The sequence below is a fragment of the Myxocyprinus asiaticus genome, chromosome 36 (genome assembly GCF_019703515.2).
Source record: "Myxocyprinus asiaticus isolate MX2 ecotype Aquarium Trade chromosome 36, UBuf_Myxa_2, whole genome shotgun sequence".
Lineage (NCBI taxonomy): Eukaryota > Metazoa > Chordata > Actinopteri > Cypriniformes > Catostomidae > Myxocyprinus > Myxocyprinus asiaticus.
The window spans coordinates 14379679-14394051 of NC_059379.1; the positions used below are offsets into that span (position 1 = coordinate 14379679).

The following is a 14373-nucleotide window of genomic DNA, read 5'->3' on the forward strand; positions in this document are numbered from 1 at the left end:
AATGAAAGAAAACAATTGATATTGTGGGTGAAACACAGACTAAGCATGTCTGTTCTACTATTAGTCTCATCACACAAATGAATAAAACATTATTTTGTTGTCTTTCCTTAAAAGGAACTGAAAACAATTATGAGATTAATCATGATCTGTTAGTGTAATATATTTACAGCACTAATATTTTTATTTTAAGTCATAATGTCTGTTATGTAGATTTAACAAAGCAAAATCAAAGTCTTACGAAGTATTCCTCTGAACCTGATTAAGTACCCTTGGTGTATATACGTTACATTGGTTTGTAATCAGTGAAATTCATAACTGTTTATAAGACTGTTTGACTGCTGCGGATATAAAGTACTTCTCTCATGAAAGCCTATGAGGAGTAGTACATGTATGTCATTGCATGAGAATAAGGCAGAAAGCCAAACACAAATCAGGTTTGATACTTCATTTAATTTAAAGAAGATTGAGGAAAGAACTGTGATTTTAAAAGACCATGCTGCCACAAATGCGTGTAAGAATGTTTAGGGATTTTCAGACCTCATTTTATTTTATCATGTGTTTCTCATGTTTCTACAGTTTTGGAACATGCATAGTGTAGTGGGTTACAGTACAGATGTTCCCAGAACTTTGCACACACATGCATACATACACAAATATACAGTAAATGTCACATGCATGAACTAGAATGAAAATTTCTGCATCTGGCTCTGTTGTTCTTTTGACAGTCTAATCTGATTCTGACTGACAGTGATCCTTTGTTGTTTGACAGAATGTCAGCCTTAGTCACCATTCAACACATTTGTTTTCCATACAATAAAAGGGCAAGTTCCTTAAAAATGTAATTCACTACAAATTAGTAATTACTTTTCTAAAATTCTAATTAGATTATTTTACTGCATCGAAGAAGTAATCACATTACTATTTACTTTATTTTTAAGTTACTTTCTAAAACACTTTTCATAGAAAAGTTTTGGTTTTCCTGCTCATAATACTTCGAAATAATATTTATATTATTACCTTACAATCTTTCAATGACTCGTTAGGGGGCGCACGCTGATGTATGCATGAACATAATTCATTCTCTAAATGTATTCTATATAGATTATATTATTTTAGAAGTATGCATAATCTGAGTAATGACCTTAAAAGTAATTAACTTAATTTAAAGTCAATAATTGTAATCTGATTATAAGAATTTCAAATAAAATGGGCCACACTACTTTTTTACTAAAAAGTAATAAGATTACAGTAACTAATTACTTTGTAATCGGATCACACCCAACACTGATGGTGACTGAGGTGAACATTCTGCCTTACATCTCCCATTGTGTTCCAATGGAAGAAAGAAAGTCAAGTGGGTTTGAAACAACATGAAGGCAAGCAAATGGTGTCTACATTTTCATTTTGATATGAACTAGTCCTTTACATTTTTTCTATATTTTTTCTTCTTTCTGGCACCAAACTTCTTAAATGGTCTCCATGCATTTAAGTCAGACAAACATCAGACCCATTTTGAGTTGGCAAGCTTCTAGAAGAGACGGTTCCTTTCACAAAAAAAAGAAAAAAAAAAAAAAAAAAGAATGTTTCCCGCAAAGGGAAGAATCCTCCCGCACATAATAAGAAACTCCTCCTTCAAAGCTTTCTGAAAGACACAAAAAGCATCTAGCTTCCTTAAGAACTAACATGACATGCACATTGTGATAACAGGACACTGTTTTTACTTTGACACCTACCCACGGTAATGCATTTATAATTTATTGAAAGTTTACAGAACATCAGATGTGATATTGAGAACACTAAAATAAATTATGGGGTAACACTTTAAGATAAGGTTCTGTTTGTTAACATTAGTAAATGCATTAGGTATATAACAATAACCATAAAAAACTACTATTGTTCATTGTCAGTTCATGTTAATTCATAATGCATTAACTGTCTTCATATTCAACTTTTAATTAAAGCAATGTATTAGTATTAGTATATGTTGAAATGCACATAACTCATGATAAACAAATGCTGAAAATGTGTTGTTCATTGTTAGTTCATGTTAAGTGATGTAGTTTATTCATGCTAATAAATACAACCTTATTGTAAAGTGTTACTAATGATGGTTATACAATTGCTTCATGCTGTTTTAAGGTGATAGTTTTTGCTACTTCATCAACACATCAGTGTGAAATACAGTATATACAGTACCTTTTGCATATTGTATATTCATGAGTATAAATCTTTGTTTAAATTTGTCTCATGACTGTCACGGAATGCACGGAATGCAATACATATCACATATGTAGGCAACATCATCCAAATGAACAACAAAGGAAAATCAGGTATGTGTAGAATCTATTGTCAACAATACAAACTGTCTGGAACCAGTATAGAAATCAAAGTATAATACAAATACATTTAAGTATTTATGAAAAGTGGTAATAGGTTGGGTGTTGATGCAAAATCGATTGTTAGAGGGAACTGTGCAAATTGTGACTACATCCGTGATTTATCCAATTAGGATCAAAACCAAAATTGAATTAAACAGAATTAGAATTTATTGAGAAACTATTACTGAAGGTGATTAGTGGTATCTCCAGGTTCAATTCTGTTTGAACGTATTTACTTGACTGCAAAAGGTTAAAATACTGCATTTTACAATGTAGCTGAGGTGGAGGAAGTATGCGCAGGATTCCTGTACAAGTCCCCTCCTCCTGGCCTCACAAGAATTATGGTAACATTTGGATTTCCCAAACCTAAATATGCGCCATCCACAGTTTTAAGAAATTACATGTAGGGCCTATTTTCTGTATTTCATCTAAGCAGTTATATGCTCATTGCAGAAATCATGGAAGCACCGCTTCTTTGTGCTTGCAAAGACAAGTGACGGCACCCATGAGTTAAGATACTACAAGACTATTGACAGAGACAGACCAATAAAATCCATAGAGGTTTCCACGTAAGGATAAAACTGCTTAAACTTTTCACATAGCAAAACTTTTAATATATGGAATATAAGAATGCAGACATACAGTATATAAGCAATATATATATATATATATATATATATATATATATATATATATATATATATATATATATATATATGTTTTGTTTATTCTTCATTTAGCATCACATTACTGTACACTCGGCCTGAAGTCCATCCAGCTTTTGAATGGATCTGTAAAAGCTTCAAGTGTTCTCCAGCCTCTGTGCTGTTCATGAAGGTAGACGATCCAGCAGACAAGAGCCAGAGAGAATATATCTTCATTGGAGAAAACAGGTTTGCCATGATAATAGTTGCTCACAATACTTAAATACCACAATTCCAAGACTGTTGGCAAGTAGCCAAAAGGGTAAATTATGCAACCATGTAGTTCTGAGTTTCTGAAATACTTGCGATACATATTTGCTATTATATTGCAATGACATTTCTGAAGATTTTGTAAATTTTTATATAAATTATGGTGTCATTTTGTGACAATGATCATAATTTTAGATCATTTGCATTTTACACATACACATTTAATAGACGGTTTCTTATACTTAAAATTTGGTAGTATTGTAATATATGTTGTGTAATTAAAGGCTAATAGTATTGTTATATGTATTTTCAGTGAGGAGATTGATAGATGGTTCAATGCTTTATTTGGGGCACTGAAGGTATAAGATTATCTACTATTATTTTATAATAAAAAATTATCTTTGTATAAATATTAAAATGGATTTCTAATGTTTCATTTATGTCATTTGATTTCTCTTTTTTGATAGCATACCAAAACTGTGACAGAATCCCAATTGACTAAGCAAAATTTCAGTGACACTGAACAGGTAACTCATAAACATCCTGTCCATAAATAAATAATGTGTAGGTTCATAAAAAGCAAGCGATGCAGGCCGACTTACTTGTGTATCTCAGTTCCCATAACTTCATCTGCATATTTAAGTTTCATGGTACATTTCTCAAAACCCATAGAGTAAAGATGATTATAGGCCCCCACTGCCACCAAGGAGGGTGTCAGCACCCTCAGATATTAGCACTCCATCTGCATTAGAGGTATTGTATTGCATAGTCACACCTACAACACACACTGTACACAGACATACTAAACACTTGCATCATGATTATTTATGAAACACAAAAACCAACAATCCTGTGTTTAATGGATTCAGGGAAAGCAGGACATGCTGATGGATGAGAGTGCAGGGGAAAGCGGTGGGGACTTCAAGATGTCATCAGGGTATGAACTCTGATAGGCTTAAAGGAATATTCGGGTTTCAGGACAAGTTAAGCTCAATCGACAGCATTTGTGGCATAATGTTGATTATCACAAAAATTAATTTTGACATGCTCCTTTTCTTCCAAAAAAAGCAAAAATCGAGGTTGCATTTAGGCACTTACATATGGAAGTGAATGGGGGCAATTTTTGAAGGGTTTAAAGGCAGAAATGTGAAGCTTATCAGTTTATAAAAGCCTTTACATTAATTCTTCTATTAAAACAAGTGTATTATTTGAACTGTAAAGTTGTTTAAATCATAATTTTTACAGTCACTTTAGGGTTTTATTGTTTTTTTACATTACATTGTCATGGCAACAAAGCCGTAAAATTAGATATAACACAGAAAATGTTAGTAAGTGATTTTATCACACACAGTACCCAGATTTGAGCTTTTTTGTAAAGAAAAGGAGGGGCAAGTCATAATTTTGTGGAAATCAACATTATGCCACAAATGCTGTAGATTGAGCTTAACTTGAATTGAACCCAAAATATTCCTTTAAATTTGTGAGCTCTACCATAAGTGAAAAAGCAGCTAAGGGATTATAAACCTATGTATTCCTCATTTCACCTTTCTGTGTACTGTTAACTTTGAGTGCATATACATGCACACCAATACAGCTAAATCTTTTTTATTTTTTATTTATTAATTATTTTTTTTTAATCAGATAATGCAAGATTGGTGTTTTTAGAAGCTAGAATGTATACTGTAGACTCGCCAGCTTCGGCTTTAATAACTTAAAGTACTATAAATGATAACAGATAATGATTTGTTTCTGAAGGGAGAGTGAGGTCGGAACTTCTGAAGACAGTCTGTTGGATTGCGTCACACAAGCTTTTAAAATTCTACAGACACCAGAGGTGCAAAAAACAGATGGACTAAGGTAAAATGACAAGTAACACCTCAACAGGCTATTTGTCACATAACTATGAACCAGGAATTTTACTATTTCAGTCCATTTCAGCTTCACTAGAAGATAAACATGTCCTTTAAGGCTCTAAGTGTAAACCCATTTTATAGTGTCACCAGCCACATCTCTACATTTGGGGCAAGTGGGGCTAAGCCCCGCTAGAGGTGGCGCTGTTGTGCAAATTGCATGGCATCAAAAATTTATTTTAAGAAATAATATATTTTCCGCAACTTAAATGTGTTTTATTTCCACTATACAAAAAATAAAAAATAAGTATATATTCTTTTGAGAAATTCTATTATTATTAAGGTATGTTGTGTGAAAGCCATTTAATCGTTCTCATTTGTTATGCATGGGGCTAGACCTTTATCCTCAGTGTTAATCAACAGTGATCTGGAGAAAGTCATGCGCATGTGCAACGAGCGTTCAACGATGGCCTGATGGGCTAGTTTGTATTAGATTACAATGACTGATAAATATTGGAAGTCTGTTGTCGTTTTGATTGGTTTTGTTATGCTATTCATTCGAGTATGTGAGATAATATGCACACCCTTTGACAATTTGTCTATTTGTGATTTACTTTCACGGTCACTTGAGCTTTTTGACGTGGATGTGCACGTCTTAGTGGTGTTTTGTGCTGAGATTAAATTATTAGGAATGTTTGTGTGGCATCATGTTCAGAGGTTGTGCTAGAAAAAAGTCTTTATTTGTCACTCTCTGTAAAATTTCTGTCATGATCTATTTTTATTAGTCATACTTGTTTTCATTTTATAAGTACTATGGTATTGAGGGATGTAGCATCCATTATAATGGCACATACATGACAGTAGATAGGCTTTTATGATAGATTTTTTGACTCCCCTTGTTTAAGTCCAGTGAAACCAGTGAGTTCTAGTGTGAAACTTCTACCTGTCAATCAACCGCTGTGCTAAATTGAGGTTTTAAACGTTGCCGGTTAAAGCGCGTACACACATGCACAAGTTCACAGAACTTCATAGTCACTGATGTGAACATATAGTGTAACATGAGAAGCACATCTGTGAAGCTCAGTTAACAGTTACTTCACTAAAATAATGGACAATTCTACTCTAAACGTGATGTTTGAGCTTATATTAAATGCATGCATAATTGGCTTAAATTATGCATTTTTGTGTATATGTTTTCTTTTTGTTATTAAGCAGTTTGTGCTTAATAGTAGTAATGATTGATGTATGCAGTTATGAAATCAGATTCCCTCTACTCAAAATCCAAACACAAAAGAGACGCACAATGCCAGGTGAAAATGATGTACTGTTAATACGCATATTAATACCAGGGAATAAACAGGGCACATGCACAGCAGGAATGTGAGGGACAAGGAGTGAAGTCAAAACTGTTGCACTTGGTTAAAATGTTTTTCATGATTCTTTTTTATCTGTCAAAATGACAGACAGAATTTGGAATTATTCGTCAATGCTTCAAAGATCAGTCAAATAAATTGATTAAGTGATTGTTTGTGCCCCACACTAAATAATGACCCTGAGACGCCACTGGGTGTCACAAATCATAATGGTTTTCATAAGTCCACCACTGACAGTCTTGTTCAACAAGTCTTGAATGAATGCTCAATTACAGAGGCAGGTTCGCAATGTTCTAGCAACCCAATACCTGAGACTTACCATCATCTATGCATGGATGATTAACCTAAATTAACTTCTTAAGTTATTTGTTTGGATACTACACACTGAGCTGTCTTACACATAGTTCTTTGGTTATATTATCAGAGCTACTGCACTTGCGCCTTTTCATTTTAAAGTTAATATGTGTTTTTCTTTTTCTGTCATTGCAGTTAAACCATGGTCATAAGCAAGTTCAATGTGTTGTAGTAGTAATTATCCTGGCTCTATTTCACTGTTACCTTTCTTTCTTTTTTTTTTTACTCAGAATGAATAAAGAACATGCAAGGAAATCATCCCTCCACTTCAATGGAAAATGTGCCTCCGCCAAGTTGAATGGGACAGCTCCAGACAAGAGGTGATTTCTGCCTTATTAGGTTATGTATGTTGGAATGCAGCTTCATCCTTAACATGACACTTCAGTAGAAATCAAATGCCACAAATTGTATGCTTGGCCTAATTACACCTGTGCCATCTGCTTTCCAATCAACCATAGTTATGAAAACAGTGGTTTGGCATCTAGTTAAATTTTCACAATGCTTTCATTCCTCAGTGACACGCACACCGCTGTTGAGAAAGAGATCTGTGTACGTCATGACGATCTGAACAGCTTGATCTTTACAGAGGAATCAGGCAAACCATGGTACAATTCTCAAAGAAAATTGCTCCAAAAATACAGGTGCATCTCAATAAATTAGAATGTCGTGGAAAAGTTCATTTATTTCAGTAATTCAACTCAAATTGTGAAACTCGTGTATTAAATAAATTCAATGCACACAGACTGAAGTAGTTTAAGTCTTTGGTTCTTTTAATTGTGATGATTTTGGCTCACATTTAACAAAAACCCACCAATTCACTATCTCAAAAAATTAGAATATGGTGACATGCCAATCAGCTAATCAACTCAAAACACCTGCAAAGGTTTCCTGAGCCTTCAAAATGGTCTCTCAGTTTGGTTCACTAGGCTACACAATCATGGGGAAGACTGCTGATCTGACAGTTGTCCAGAAGACAATCATTGACACCCTTCACAAGGAGGGTAAGCCACAAACATTCATTGCCAAAGAAGCTGGCTGTTCACAGAGTGCTGTATCCAAGCATGTTAACAGAAAGTTGAGTGGAAGGAAAAAGTGTGGAAGAAAAAGATGCACAACCAACCGAGAGAACCGCAGCCTTATGAGGATTGTCAAGCAAAATCGATTCAAGAATTTGGGTGAACTTCACAAGGAATGGACTGAGGCTGGGGTCAAGGCATCAAGAGCCACCACACACAGACATGTCAAGGAATTTGGCTACAGTTGTCGTATTCCTCTTGTTAAGCCACTCCTGAACCACAGACAACGTCAAAGGCATCTTACCTGGGCTAAGGAGAAGAAGAACTGGACTGTTGCCCAGTGGTCCAAAGTCCTCTTTTCAGATGAGAGCAAGTTTTGTATTTCATTTGGAAACCAAGGTCCTAGAGTCTGGAGGAAGGGTGGAGAAGCTCATAGCCCAAGTTGCTTGAAGTCCAGTGTTAAGTTTCCACAGTCTGTGATGATTTGGGGTGCAACGTCATCTGCTGGTGTTGGTCCATTGTGTTTTTTGAAAACCAAAGTCACTGCACCCGTTTACCAAGAAATTTTGGAGCACTTCATGCTGACCAGCTTTTTAAAGATGCTGATTTCATTTTCCAGCAGGATTTGGCACCTGCCCACACTGCCAAAAGCACCAAAAGTTGGTTAAATGACCATGGTGTTGGTGTGCTTGACTGGCCAGCAAACTCACCAGACCTGAACCCCATAGAGAATCTGTGGGGTATTGTCAAGAGGAAAATGAGAAACAAGAGACCAAAAAATGCAGATGAGCTGAAGGCCACTGTCAAAGAAACCTGGGCTTCCATACCACCTCAGCAGTGCCACAAACTGATCACCTCCATGCCACGCCGAATTGAGGCAGTAATTAAAGCAAAAGGAGCCCCTACCAAGTATTGAGTACATATACAGTAAATGAGCATACTTTCCAGAAGGCCAACAATTCACTAAATATATTTTTTTTATTGGTCTTATGATGTATTCTAATTTGTTGAGATAGTGAATTGGTGGGGTTTTGTTAAATGTGAGCCAAAATCATCACAATTAAAAGAACCAAAGACTTAAACTACTTCAGTCTGTGTGCATTGAATTTATTTAATACACGAGTTTCACAATTTGAGTTGAAATAAATGAACTTTTCCACGACATTCTAATTTATTGAGATGCACATGTACTCCCTGCTAAACAGCAGGCTGGTTTACGCTGACTAGTGTTGGTCTAGCTGCTTGGTCTTGCTGGTTAAGAAGTCAAGTGGGATGACCAGTACACCAGCACCAGCAATGCTGGTCTTTGCAGGGGGCCTTTAACATTATATGTTGGGTTCAGCCCTTCAAGTGAAATCAACTATAATACTACTTTATATTCTCTCCTCTTCTTCCCCAGTGTGTCTGAGTGTAGGCAGATTGAGGTCTTGTGTCCATTACATAAGGGTGATCAGATCTTGGCTGTCAATGACCTGTTAACAGACTCCGTGGAGGAGATACACACATACCTAAGAAGGCTTAACAAGGATCAGGTATGTTTTTTAGTCAATGTACATTAATTGTAAAGCAGCAATATGACAGTTGTTGAACTCATTTGCTTTTTCCACAGGTAAAACTGACCATTCGACGGTTCCCGGGTTCTATTCCTTTGTGCTCTGAATCCTGTCCATCAAACTGAGGACACGGACAACATGGAAATGTTTTTACAATGGCTGGAACCATGAGCACTTCTTGTCACTCTGGATAAGAGCATCAACTAAATGCCTTAAAATGTTAAATGTAAATGATCAGGATTGAATTAATCATCTCTATTCTTCCAGTCAACAAATACTTTCTTTTATTAGTCCATTATTCTTCATTTCTCATGAAATCAATGTGAGTTTCTCTCATGTGTATTTTATTCCCCAAATAGCACTGTTGTGGAGATCAGCAGACAAGCAGTTAGAATGAGATTATGAAAAGGTGCTGGGATGATTGTATTTTAACTTCTACTCTATCTTGTGGTGATTCCTGAAAACTGCAGTGTACTACACTCATGAAACTGCACTTTTTATTAGAGGCTTAAAACAAGATGATCTTACATGGTCAAAGGAACTACCGGTAACTGGTTGTCATTAAGTATCTCTTCTTTTGCGGTGTACATTAAGTAGCTAAGAATTAGAGAGCTTGACATGCTATTTTTAAAACCAATTTGGGTGTTTACTACATCTTTACTACCAGTACAACTAGCATGTAAAGCATATATCAGAGAAATCAAATTCTTAAGAGGATACACTGTGAAGTCCTATTATTATGTGAAAATAGGCCCAAGATGAAATGCAATTTGTACTGTATGGTATAAAATGACATGGAAGTTAGGAAATAAATAGACAAATGTACAATTTATGAAAGAAAAAAAATGAAATGTTAGTTTTAAAAAATTTAATAAAAAAATAAAAAAAACTAAATGTTGAAATAACATTACTGATCTATTTCCAAGTATTTTTACTACTGTTTTTGTGTACTAACACTACTGTATTTTGTTCAACAATATTATATTGAACTCTCTGACAGTTCAGCTGTTGTGTACTTAGCCATGGCATTTAATTGCAGTATATTCTGTAAGCACAAGGTGGCGCACTGACACAAAGGCTGATCTTTTTTTTTTTTTATTGGTCTCAAATACTGATTACTGCCATTCAGCATAACAGATTATCAGATATTTTATTAAATGGGTCTTGCAAGCAATATGTTCTTTTTTTATATAAACTGATTGTTGTGATGTATTATAATTTTCTTTTTTACTTGATATCTATACAAAATGTAACTTGTCTTGCAATAAAATTGCACTAAAATCTATCAACTGATCACAAACGTTTGTTTTTCTGAATACAAGGGAAAATAAGCATCTCATTTGGAATGAGAGAACAGCCTGAGCAAAAATGGTGTCAAATGCATGCTGATAATTGCAAGTTGATGTCACAAACAGGATTTCAGATTTTACCAAATAAGGCTAATAGGTTTAAACGATTATTGTGGTCTTTTCCTGAATTGCCTTCAATTAGTGTCTGTTTTTGTTGTACAGTGCTGTGAAAAAGTATTTGGCCCCTTCCTGATTCCTTCTATTTTTGTGTATTTTTAATACTAAACCGTTTTAGATCTTCAAATGAAATATAAAACAAAGGCAACCTGAGTAAACACAAAATACAGTTTTCATATATATATATATATATATATATATATATATATATATATATATATATATATATATATATATATATTTGTATATATATATATATTGGGTTGGGAAGTAACGGAATACATGTAACAGGATTACGTATTTAAAATACAAACTATAAGTAACTGTATTCCACTACAGTTACAGTTTAAATCATTGGTAAGTAGAATACAGTTACATTCAAAAAGTATTTTGATTACTGAAGAGATTACTTTGCATTTTATTGTCATTTGTTTCATTTAATATTTAGTCCTTTCAGATGGAAAACATTTATACATATAAATGATGTGATCTAAAGTGCATTTGAACAGTGGTGAAACACTTTCTTATGATGAGTTACATTCAAACGAGCAGACAGAGAAGTTTGAAGTACGTTTGGAGCAGAAGAAATAGAAATAAACCTTGTGTAAATTGTCAGCTTTATGCCAAGTTAAAATGCTATTTCTAGCCATTTTACATGCACGTTACCAGGATCATATTTTTTTATCAAGAAAACTCACGTTGGATCATAATTTCCATAATCTTTTATTTCATAATCTTGATAATTTTTGTATTGTTTTCCTGTAAAAATATCTAAAAATCCATAAAACAAGATCAATTTGATTTATCTTGTTTCAGAAACAACACTGCATAAGATATTTAGGTTTATCAGAGAATGTATTTTTAACGTGTATTTTGTCTTACTGTACTGGCAGAGTTTTTATAGTCAAAACAATCTACCAGTGCTGAAGAAGTAATCCAAAGTATTTAGAATACGTTACTGACATTGAGTAATCTAACGAAATATGTTACAAATTACATTTTACAGCATGTATTCTGTAATCTGTAGTGGAATACATTTCAAAAGTAACCCTCCCAACACTGTCTAATAATAATAATAATATTATAAATGAAGCAAAACAAGTTATCCAACACCTTTATCACCCATGTGAAAATCTATCTGCCCCCTTAAACTTAATAGCTGGTTGTGCCACCTTTAGCAGCAACAACTGCAACCAAACGCTTCCAACAACTGGTCTTTCACAACACTGTGGTGGAATTCTGGCCCACTCTTCTTTGCAGAACTGCTTTAGTTCAGCCACATTGGAGGGTTTGAGCATGAACAGCCCATTTAAGGTCTTGTCACAGCATCTCAATCAAGTTCAAGTCAGGCCACTCCAAAATTTTAATTTAACTTCTTTTGAGCCATTCAGAGGTGGACTTACTCCTATGCTTTGGATCACTGTGTTGCTGCATAATCCAGTTGCGCTTGAGCTTAAACTCACGGAGTGACGACCAGACGTTCTCCTTTAGGATTTTCTGGTAGAGAGCAGAATTCATGTTTCCCCTCAATTATTGCAAGTCGCCTTGGCCCTGAAGCAGCAAACTTCCAAACAGTTTCACTTTCGACTCATCAGTCCACAGAACATTCTCACAAAAGTTTTGAGGATCATCAAGGTGTGTTTTGGCAAAATTCAGACGAGCCTTTATGTTCTTCTGGGTTAGCACTCTTCCATGGATGGCATTTTTGGCCAGTGTCTTAGAAAATATTGGGCACGATTTTCAGGCTCTTGTGCAGTGCCCTAATACAGGTTATTACATGAAAAGTGGCACTGCACAAGAGCCTGAAAATCATTGTTTTGAATAACTGTTTTGCATGGATAACAAAAAGCATAACAGGCTCATGTTCTGACTTTCACCTGTTGCTGCAGATAGATGGCTGCTGGTTTAGTCCTCACTGGCACGCTCAGGTTGGCTCTGACCTGTGCTGGCAGGTCCATAGCTGCTAGTTTGTTGGCCCTGCCTGGTGGAAGGTTGGCTCTGACCTGCACTGCATCTGTCTGACTCTGACATGGTTTCTTCTTAAAGAAACCATGGGTATCCTGCTGCTGTGTCTGACTTTGTCCTCTTTTCATTCCTTACTTTTTTCCACTAAATTCTTCCTAAAAAAAATAAATACAAACCATTAACTTAGCCATTAATATTACACAAAGCTACATTTGATAGCTATGGTCTGGTCACATACCTTGTTGACTCAGGGGCTTAATTTCTCCCACCACACCCCAAAACGTTGTTTTGTTCCAATACAAACAGGTACACACCATTCTACAGCTTAAAATTCCCAACGTCATTGGATCAGATCGCCAAGTTAACATTCACAAACTCCACATTTCTGTGTTTACCACTTTATTGTAGCCTATTTGGGAAAAGTAATTGTGCCTTTAATCTTTAAAACAACAGGAAGAACCAATAAAGTTCTATTTACGTGGTGGTGCACCGCTGCTGAGTAACACGGGAAAGTCATAGCTATTCACTAGTCTGCCAAAGTTACATTAGCTAAGCTAACTAACTAGCTACGTAATATTATAATGGGACTCTTGGGAGCTTTTGAAGCCATTATACCCGTGAGAGTCGTCTTTACTAGGGCAATGAATCGAGGCTTGAGTAGTCTTTCGTCATCAGTAGGCTACATCACACACTACTGTTACCTCATGCCACCCCTTTAGACATGCCTCTGTTCACTACTGTGCCAAGTTTTCTCCATTTGGAGATAATGGCTCTCACTGTGGTTCTTTGGAGTCCCAGAGCCTTCAAAATAGCTTTGCAACCCTTCCCAGACTGATGTATCTCAATTACCTTTCTCCTAATTTCTGGAATTTCTTTTGACCTTGGCATTGTGTGAGACATTTCAGCCAAATTCATACTGATGAAAAAGTTCTATTTAAGTGTTGCTTTGATTGAACAGGGCTGGCAGTAATCAGGCCTGGGTGTGTCTAGTTCAGCTGAACCCCATTATGAATGCAGTTTCATAGATTTGGGGATTTAGTAACTGGGGGGGGGGGCAAATACTTTTTCCACACAGGCCCAGTTGGTATTGGATAACTTTTTTGCTTTAATAAATAACATTATCATTTAAAAACTGTATTTTGTGTTTACTCTGATTGTCTTTATGTTAGATTTTGTTTGAATTTCTGAAAAAATGTATTATGAGATATACACAAAAACAGAAAAAGAAAAATCAGGATGGGGGCAAATACCTTTTCTGTAGTATCCCAATAAGGATAGGGGAAAACAATAAGTTTAAATAGATAAACACTATACCTTCAATTGAATGGAACACTTAAAGCATTCATGTATGTACTGTACTGCTGTTTACCTCTCTATATGAGTAATACTGTACATTCAGTATATCTAACAATGAGGTAGTAGGCAAATTACTTAGACAAAGACAACAGCACCTACTGCAATTAATCGAAGCCTAACAGACAGCCTGCCAAAGGACTGTTGAACA

General features: G+C 35.2%; 1 protein-coding gene across 1 annotated transcript; it reads left to right on the top strand.

Annotated features, from left to right (window-relative positions):
- The first annotated feature begins 1666 nt into the window (after nt 1–1666).
- plekhs1.1 (pleckstrin homology domain containing S1, tandem duplicate 1) lies at nt 1667–10717 on the top strand. Its single transcript, XM_051673849.1, has 14 exons — nt 1667–1738; nt 2295–2330; nt 2655–2722; nt 2832–2947; nt 3119–3271; nt 3606–3651; nt 3760–3846; nt 3965–4045; nt 4162–4229; nt 5048–5149; nt 7100–7189; nt 7385–7474; nt 9285–9417; nt 9495–10717. The coding sequence occupies exons 2-14, from the start codon at nt 2309–2311 to the stop codon at nt 9561–9563; spliced, it is 1125 nt and encodes a 374-aa protein (XP_051529809.1). The 5' UTR covers nt 1667–1738; nt 2295–2308; the 3' UTR covers nt 9564–10717.
- The last annotated feature ends 3656 nt before the right edge of the window (nt 10718–14373 follow it).